Genomic DNA, 9,612 nt, shown 5'->3' with positions numbered 1-9,612 from the left:
TGCGGTGCTCTACGCCTCCTGTTATGACCAGGAGTTCTACCACCTGCTGCTTCATGTGCTGCCAGAAGACACCTACACTGACCTGGTGTACTTCCTTGAAGACACCCTGTCTCTGGTCAGTGAGGGCGTGCTGCCCTACTGACATCTCTTCTAAATAAATCTGAGGCTTCTCTACCCAGTTCCCCTGTGCTTGTGCAAGAAAATGAATTGACCAGAAAAAAACAAGTAGCTGAGTCCCTCTACAGATAGGTAGGAGAAACTTCATGTTTGCAGGGTCCGGTCCTCCCAGGGGACTTCAAGCCCCATCTGTCTGCTGGAGGGATCACACTGCAAGACATCAGCAGTCCAGGAGGGTCCTGGGGTGCGCTGACAGCAGCTTCCTCATCCAAGGGTTAAGGAGAGCCCACAAGGAGAGGTGAACCCACAAGGAGGTGTTGGGCTGGACCTCATGCTCACCAGCACCGAGGGGCTTGCTGGGAATCACGGAATGGTTTGCCTGGAAGGCACCTTGAAAGATCATCTGGTTCCAAAGCCCCTGCAATGGGCTGGGACATCTTTCACTATGGATTTTCTGCTCACACTGTAGTTTGACCAGAAGGTCCTTACTCAGCCATGCTTTCTCTCCTGCATTCACTGCCTGATTGCTATCACATGGGAATGGAGAACTCTTGCTCCCTAAGAAAAATGTCCGTAAGGAGCTGCCGTCTCTTCGTGCACAGGTCAGAGGCAGCCTTGGCTGCAGTGACCGTGAAATGGTGGAGTTCACGGTCCTGGGGGTGAAAAGCAAGATCACAACCCTGGACTTGAGGAGAGCAGACTTTGGCCTCTTCTAAGATCTGCTTGCAGATCCGGGATAAGGTCCCAGAGAGAAAAGGGACCAAGAAAACTCATTCATATTCAAGGATCACCTCCCCCAGGCTCAGGAGCAATGCATTCCAACAAAGAGGAAGTCAGACAAAACCACCAGGAGGCCTGCAGGGATGAACAAGGAGCTCCTGGCCAAACTCAAACACAAAAAGCAAATATGCAGAGGGTAGAAGAGACAATGGTTAACATGGGAAGCATGCAGAGGCATCATCTGAGCATCCAGGGATGATGCCAGGAAAGCTAAAGCCCGAATGGAATTGAGTCTGGCTGGGGATGTCAAAGACAACAAGAAGGGCTTCTCTAAGTACATCGGCAGCAGAAGGAAGACAAGCGAAAATGTGAGCCCACTGCTGAAGGACACAGGGGACCCAGTGACACAGCGCAGGGAGAAGGCTGAGGTGCTGAACACCTTCTTTGCCTTAATATTTGCCAGCAAGACCAGCCTTCAGCAATCCCACAGCCCAGAGACAAGGGGAAGAGCTGGAGCAAGGAAGATTTACCCTCAGTGGAAGAGGATCCGGTCAAGGAATATAAAGCAAACCAGGCATTTCTAAGTCCATGGGCCCCAATGGGGTGCAGACGCAAGTGCTGAAGGAGTTCTCAGATGTCACTGTGAGGCCACTCTTGGTAATCTGTGATTGAACATGGCGAGTGGGAGAAATGCCAGTGGACTGGAGGCAAGCAGATGTTGCTCGTGTTTTTATGAAGGTCAAGAAGAAGGACCCAGGGACTACAGGCTGCTCAGCCTCACCTCACTCCTGAAGGGAGCCACCATAAAGGCAACCAGGTTATTAAGGGAAAAATACTGACAGAGCAAAGATGTCTGCTAGCTTGGGAGCTGCTAGCCTGGGAACCCTGGGCATCCTTGAAGGGCATCTTTGAGAAGAACAGCTGAGATCCTGAGATGTCCTGAGGTACCCTCAAGATGCACAAAACAAGAAACTGTGACAACAAACAGCACCCTGAAAAGGTAGAGGCAGCCCTCTGCCACTGGGAGACAGTTTGGGGGCTCCTTTTTGCTCCTCACGGCTGCTCCAGAGAGCCCTTTGCCTTTGCTTAAGAAGCTCAAAGCAACTCTTAACTCCCGGAAAAAATGCTGCACGACTGTGAGCAGCTCCCAGCCTCTTGTCAGAGACCCCAAGTCCATCTGGGCAGCACCCTGAGCCCCGGGAAGTCTGCAGCAGGGGGAAGAAGCGCAGACAGCCGGGTTGTCCACGTCTTCACTGCAGGAGATCATGGTTGTGCAGCTGATCAGAGACACCCCTGCTGTGGGACCTTGTGAGGGAATCATAGAATCATAGAATCATAGAATATCCTGAGTTGGAAGGGTCTGCACTGGGCAGTAATAACTTTTGACTTCTCTGGCATGAAATGGTTTTTACTATTTCCTTGTTTCCTGGGCTGGGGGTGCAGATGGGGTGTGGATTGTGGGAACCTGGGGAAAGGCACAACAGAGCCAAGAGAGATGCTCAGGCCCCTCACCCCAATCCTGAGCAGGGTTTGCTGTTCCCAGCATGGTATAGAGCCTATAGAAGGGTTTAAAGAAGACGGTAGGAATGAGTCAGGACTGAACTGGTCCTCACAGCTCCAGCTCAGTTTTTGAAGGGTGATGGAGTAGAGACACTAGGGAGGCCGCCCTGATTCTAGGCTTTGAGAAGGCAGAGCTGGGGACTAACCCACAGGATCTCTCCTTGCTGGGCAGCCCCTCTGAGGTCATCAGGGACGCCACCTTACAATTACAGCTGTTGCTTCTTGTGATGTCACAGCTGGCTGTCCTGTATTAAACCCTGCACTGACGAGGTGTGCAGCGGCACCAACCAGAGAGGCTTCCAGAACCAGCCGGAGCCCAGAAAGGATCTTCTTGGGTCTTGGGAGGGGAGCAGACTTTTCCCTATGCCTGGCCAGTGTGCTGGTGCTGCGGAGATGCCAGCCAGGCTGGGCAGGTAGGTGCAGGAGAGCCCAGAAAGCTGGGAGGGGAAAGTGAGAAGCCCTGCATGCTGCCTGGATTCCTTCAGCCAGGAAACCCAGCAACCCTCTCTCATAGGCACAGCCCTGCTCCTTCTCTGGGGAGAGATGAATGGGGCCAGGCTGCTTTCCCCCTGTCATGCCAGAGTTCTTAAGCCACCTTCGCATACCGTGGGTGGTGTGCCACTAGCCAGATCTTCCCAAAGGCCCGCGGGCCCTCAGGGGTTCAGCTGTATTGAGCAGAGGAATCTGGTGACAAGCTAGCTCCTCAACAGATGCCTGGAAAATGTGTGTTCCAAAAGTGGGCTGTGATAACCACAGTCTTCCCTCTCCTTTAGAAAAAGCGTCACTCACCAGAAAGGCAGGAGGATTCTCAAGCTCCTTCTTCTTCTGCTTCCAGTCCTTTTTGGTGAGTATTCCTTGACCAAAAATCATCTTTGCAGAGCTAGGGAGAGAGACTGTCCTTGTACACCATTGACAAGCGCATTTCTGTGATGCAGTGAATGCCACCGATGTCCTTTACAGGCAGGCTCCCGCCTGCCTAAGGCTTTGTATGGCTGCTGGCAGTGACAGGCTTGCAGCCAGTAAAATTCCCTAAGTATAGCTTTATAGCTTTGCTTTTTGACCCTGTGAGTAGAATCAACCGTGGTCTCTGTGCATGTTCTCCAGGCACTAGACCACACCACTGGTCTCGTCAGCAGGTCTGTTGGAGCAGGGCTCCTCCATTTTCTAAATTTTCTAAATTCCATTTTCTGGGCCAGGAGGTTGGGGTGGAAGCCTCTCTGCAGTTGCAGCTGTCCCAGCCAAACCCCTCCGTGGGTGTGAAAGAAGAAAATGGGGCTACAGGGATCATTAGCAGTCTAAGAAAATAACCCTCTGTAGTGGGTTTACGTGGCAAGGTTTTGGTAGCAGGGGGCCATAGGGGTGGTTTCTGTGAGAAAGATCTAGAAGCTGCCCCATGTTTGGGAAGGGCCCCATTGTTTTCCAGGTCTGAGCCAATAAGCGATGTTGTTTGCGCCTCTGTGAGAGCATATTTAAGACAGGGAAAAAAACGCTGCGCCACACAGCAGCCGGGAGAGTCAAGGGAGTGAGAGAACAGCCTTGCACCAAGGTCAGTGTAGAAGGAGGGGGAGAGGTGCTCCAGGCACCGGAGCAGAAGTCCCCTGTGGCCTGTGGTGAGGACCATGGTGAAGCAGGATGTCCCCCTGCAGCCCATGGAGTACCACGGTGGAGCAGGGTTCCACGCTGCAGCCCGTGGAGGAGACCACGGTGGAGCAGGTGGCCCTGCACCGATGGAGGCTGCCGCCTGTGGAAGACCCCTGCCGGAGCAGATTCCGGGCCGGACCTGTAGCCCGTGGAGAGGAGCCCACGCAGGAGCAGGTGATCTGGCAGGAGCTGCTGCCCGTAGGGGAGCCAGGTTGGAGCAGTTTTCTCCTGAGGGATGGACCCCGTGGTACGGACCCATATCTGGAGCAGTTCTGGAAGAGCTGCTGCCTGTGGGAAGCCCACGCCGGATCAGTTCATCAAGGACTGCATCCCGTGGGTGGGACCCCACAGCACAGGGGACGAGAGTGACCGAGAAGGAGCGGCAAAGAAGAAGTGCTGTAGACTGACCATAACCCCCATTCCCCGTTCCCCTGCGCCGCTCGGGGGGAGGAGGTGGAAGAGGGTGGATGGGGGGGAAGGTGCTTTTGGTTTTTTTTTCTTTGTTTTCTCACTTCTCTCGCTTGTTAGTTGTAGGCAATAAATCTTACTATCTCCTTATGCCGAGTCTGTTTTGCCCGTTACAATAATTATTGCGTGATTTTCTCGTCCTTATCTCAATCCTTGAGCCCTTTTCACATATTTTCTCCCCATTCCTCTTTGAGGAGGGGGAGTGAGAGAGCGGCTGTGGTGGAGCTCAGCTGCCCACTCGAGCGGAACCACGACACTCTCTCTTGATGGTGTGACCCACAGCTGGTGACTACTGCTGGACACTGTGGGGAAAAGAAGCGTTGCAAGTAAGTCTTGGTGTGGGAAAGCCAATGCCTGCAAAGGCCACGGCTCTGCCCTGCTGTGTCCATGTGGAAAATGAGGAGTTTGGTCAAAGGCTCATCACTGCTGAGACAGAGAGTGGGTGGTGGGCAATTGTGTTGGTCAGTCCATCTTGGCACCTGGATGGGCTTCAGTGTGCAGACGGATCTTCCCAAGTGACCTGTGCAGGGACAGGATGAAGAGAGGAGCACTTTGGCAGAAGAGGCGTTTGCTCCCTCTGTACTGCTGGGAGAGGCTGGGTGGGATAGGAAAGCAAATGGGAATGCAGACGGTGCTCTGCTGAGCATGGCTAGTTAAAGAGCCCGACTATTGGGTTGGGATCTCTCAAAACTGCCTCAAAGCAGGGGAAAATTTTGCCAGCTGTTACTGGGGCATTCCCCTTTGGGAAGCCCTGGCAGTGCTCCTCGTGCTTTCTCCAGTGGAGTGTCTTTATCTTCCAGACAACGTTAGCGGTGCCTGAAGCAGAGCACAAGTCTACCGGGTAAGAGTGCTTTCTTGACATGGAAGTTTTCCTGGGGATTTGGCTCAGCCAGCTGTGTGCTATTTTTGCACTCCCTTGCCTTGTTTTCAGGGCTCCCGACCTTTACCTAGGGTAGTGGAAAGGAGCCTTTTGTAAACCAGAGTAAGGGAAAAGGGGCTGAGGGGGTTGGGGAAGGGGGGAGGTAGATGGCCCATGGGAACCCTTTCCTCCGATGGGCAGCTGCTGGACAAGATCTGCTTTCCCTTTGCCTCCAGGACCTCACTGGTTTGGCGTGACCAGAAGAGGCAGGAGCTCCAGGAGAAGGAAGCCCATGTGTCTGCTGTAGTGGAACAGTTTGTGCAGGCAGTGAGCAAGGTTCTGGAAGATAATCACATCCAAGGGGAGAAGAGAGAGGTAAAGGTGCTGGGGGCGAGCCAGAGAGCTCAGTGCCCTCTGAGGGGTTCCTCCTGCTGGTTCCTCTTGGCCCTTTTCGGTGGTAGCTCTGTCCTTGTGCTGCCTGCCCCACACCTGACTGCCAGGGCTCAGTTTTGCTTGCACTCTGAGCAGCACTGTGAACTTCTCCCTGGGCTGGGTGTCCAGCCAGGCACCTGCTGGGCTTGGCTCAGCTTTGGAGGCCCTTCCTAGAAACTTGCAGATCAGTCCCATCCTCCGGCCCAGCTGGAAGGGGGCCTCTGCATGCAGCAGCTGGCTCGGGGCATGACTCCATCTCCAGGCTGGTCTGCAGAGTACACAGGGTGGGGAACATGGCTCTCAGGCAGAACCTGAAGGCGGTCTGTGCTTTGGCTCTGGACACTGGTGGCCTTTTCCAGGCTTCACGTGGTTCATCTGGGAATGCTCACAGTCTGGCACCTTTTCTGACAGGTCTTGCCTTGGGTTTTCTGACACGGAGCCCTTCCTTAGCTCTCTGCTAGGAGTCTGCTCATGCAGAACTGCTGTGTGTTTGTGCTCACTGCTGTATCTCCATTCCTTTTTTTTTTATTATTATTTTTCCCCAGAACATTCTGCACTTCACAAGGAACGCATTTGAAAAGGCGCTTAAAATCTACACCTGGATGCCTGACTGGGCCCTGAAATCCTTAGGTATGTAGACAGAGTTCAGCTTGTGTCTGACTCTCCCCAAAGCAACAAGCTCTGCATTCAGCGTGAGAAACACATCATAATTCACTGCTTCTGCTAATCTCCTGCCTGTCCTAGTGAACTTCTTCCCATATTCATTTCAGGTGCCACAATTGATGTGCAGAGGACTTCCAAGAGTTATGGTGGGAAAGACGCAAAGAAGTGGTGGATTTTTCCACTCTTTTCTTTTGCAAAATATCCAGAGACTATATTGCAGGTATTGCAAGAGAAATTGTGACAGCTGGTTTACTTTCTTGCTTTCTGGTTGGGAGACCGTGCGTTTCTAGCGTGGGTGGGAGTTCTGTGTGTGTGCTGAGCCATGGAAGCTGCAAGAGATGTTCTCTATTCCCCCCAGCACTGATCTGGTCAACCAAATCAGCCTGAAGAATGCCTGAAATGGTCCTCACAGGTCCAGCTCAGTTTTTGAAGGGTGATGGAGTGCCATACATGTACATTAGGAACACCACCCTGCCTCTGCCTTTCAGAAAGCCTCTCAGGCCTCTGCCTTTGAGAAAGCAGAACTGGATTGCGAAAGGCAATTGAGCCTAGGCACTCTCAAAACTTGTGCATCTTCACCTTCTGTTCATAGCCTAGCGTTTACCTGTGAGCTGAATTGCGACCTATAGAGAAGGCAAGGTCTGTGGCTCCTTGCTGAACAGCCAGATCTGTTGGCCCTCTGACTGCCTTGCCACTGACGGTCACTGGCTTTCTCGTTGCAGCCCAGTATCTCCCCAGGCGACTGCTGGGCCTTCCAAGGATCTCAGGGACACGTCGTCATTCGGTTGCCGGTGAAAATCTGGCCAGCAGCTTTTACCATCTGGCATATCTCCAGGGCAGTCTCTCCTTCCGGAGAAGTCAGCAGCGCCCCCAGAGAGTTTGCTGTCTCTGTAAGTCTCTGCCTGGCACTTCTTTTTGGGAGGCCCTGGCCGCAAGGAAAAGCAGCGCCAGAAAGCGTGGTGTGTTCCCTCAGGTATCTGAGGATTGGTTGCTGCAGAGCACCGCATCCTATCGAGGGGCACTGGAGACACTTGAGCATTGTTAGACACGCCTGGAACCTTCTTCTGTGGTTCACAGACAAGGATCTGGGAGCAATTGCTCCAAGTGCCCTGACTTGGGTTCACTCTCACTTGCACTAGAATACTGCTAGAGCCAAGGAAGGTGGGAAAGGGTTCCCAGCTTTGGCCTCAGCATATTCTTTTTCTGATGGCCTGCTTGAGACTGACCTGCCCCCATCATCTCTTGTCTCTGAGGGAGTGGATGAGGACAAAATGGAAACGCTCCTTGGGCTATTCACCTACAACGTGGATGGAATGATTGCTCAGACCTTCCATGTGCAGGTATGGCAAGTGCGTGTGGGCAGGATGGCAGGGAGGAAGGACGGGTTGTCTGCTAGTCTCTGGAAGAGAGGGTTCAGATGATCACCCAAGCCACCCTCTGCTCTCCCATGTGGCTGCCTCCTGCTGGCAGGATGAGGTGGTTAGCCCACCTTTGGAAGTGCTTTCCTTTTCTTTCTGGTAAAGCAGAAAAAGCAGCAGTGGGAAGGGGCTCTGGAAGGGAATTAGTCCCCTTTAGGGCGAGGAGGAAGAACTGGGGGTGGGTGGGGAGATTGCAGACATCTGTCTCCATCAGCAAGACTGTCCCAGTGTCCCAAGGCAGCATAGGCAGCGGAGCAACTTGGGTTTCCATAGCTCCCCTCAGCAAGCCTCTGAGGCCAGGGCTTTGCTGTCTAGGCACAGAGGGTGCCTCTATGGCCCTGGTGAGAAAGGGCCTTCTGATTTCCCTTGCTTCCTCCTCTGTCGGGGCTGCCATTTGGTCTGCAGCAAGGGGAGTGCTGGCAAAGAGAGCTACATGGTTGTGCTGCAGTTCTTCCCACCTGAGTAATGATGCTTCCCCTTGTTTTCTTTACAGAAGGAGCCTCCCAAAACGTTCCGCCACATCAGATTGGAGGTGCGAAGCAACTGGGGAAACCCAGAATACACCTGCATCTATCGAGTGCAGGTTCATGGGTGGATAGAAAAGCCACAAGAATTTCTTAAACACGAATAATAGCATTAGAAAGATGTGGCAGCTCAGTTTCATGTGTTTCAGCCAACCCTGAGGGTGGTCCCTGAAGCAGTGCACTGGGTTTACGTGACAAGGCGTTGGTAGCCGGAGGGGGCTGCAGGGGTGTTCTGAGTTTTAAATTGGGTGTCGCTGCCATTCTGCAGCCACCCCCTGACAGTATAAAAGCAGTCCCTAGGGAGGGCCATGACCCAGGAATGCTGCAAACAGGACGCCCAAATGGGATAGGCTTGGCAGTTAGCACAGGCAGTTTGCGTGGGGCTGGGAGGAGCATGGGGAGTATCCTCTCCTCCCTTTCCCACCTCCCTTTCTCTTCCTCCCCTCTCCTCTGGGAACTCTGCCTCTTACAACTTAGAATTTTAGCAAGGAAGCTACCACAGGGAGTTCTAGCGAGCCTGCTAGTTTGCCGTGGTTGGACCCCAGCAGAAGGCTGTTGTCGAGAAAAATGAATGGAGACCCAGACAGAGGTCCCACGCAAACATGTGAGTGCACAGGGCTCGGGCTGCCAGAGTGCCAGATACAGGATGCATCTCGGGATGCGAGTGCCAGAGCCTGGCCCTTGCAGTGCAGGGCAGCAGAGACAACTCCTGCATCAGATGCGACCAGGTGAATGATTTACTCAGCCTTGTGGCTGACCTGAAGGAAGAGGTGGGGAGGCTGAGGAGCGTTAGGGAGAGTGAGACGGAGATAGATTGGTAGAGCCCGTCCCTAGCAGCCCTGAGGCTTAGGCAGCCAGCAGAGGCTCCGTGAGAAGCACATCACCCCCTACTGCCTTGTGAGCAGCTAATAGGAGGGGACCAGCAGGCAGACAGAGCTCCTGCCACAGAGAACCCCCTCTCTTCTCTTCTCCTCTTCTCTTCTCCCCCTAACAATGATGGTGATGAACTGGGGGACAGGGGGCAATGGCAAAACACTGAGGTCAGTATTACAAACGTAACAGGTACACCAGCCCGGTGGTTCCCCTACGTCCCCAGCTGCCCCTGCAGAACAGGTATGCTGCTCTGCGAGGACAGCTGGACAATGGTGAAGTTGATGGCTCTTCCTATGTGGAGGTGTCACCAAAGTCTAATCAGACTACCCCTTGCATT

General features: G+C 53.5%; 1 protein-coding gene across 1 annotated transcript; it reads left to right on the top strand.

The window, feature by feature from the left end:
• Window positions 1-5,539: 5,539 nt before the first annotated feature.
• On the top strand, window positions 5,540-8,509 carry LOC311220192 (SUN domain-containing protein 2-like; the record flags this gene model as incomplete). Its single annotated transcript, XM_084303657.1, has 6 exons — window positions 5,540-5,740; window positions 6,343-6,427; window positions 6,568-6,680; window positions 7,183-7,350; window positions 7,714-7,800; window positions 8,372-8,509. 6 exons carry the CDS (start codon window positions 5,540-5,542, stop codon window positions 8,507-8,509), a joined length of 792 nt encoding a protein of 263 aa, XP_084159783.1.
• Between the last annotated feature and the right edge of the window lie 1,103 nt (window positions 8,510-9,612).

Source organism: Netta rufina (genome assembly GCF_964035555.1).
Source record: "Netta rufina genome assembly, chromosome: 30".
Taxonomy (NCBI): domain Eukaryota; kingdom Metazoa; phylum Chordata; class Aves; order Anseriformes; family Anatidae; genus Netta; species Netta rufina.
Note: the sequence above shows the minus strand (reverse complement) of the source record. Positions and strands in the feature narration are given on the sequence as shown.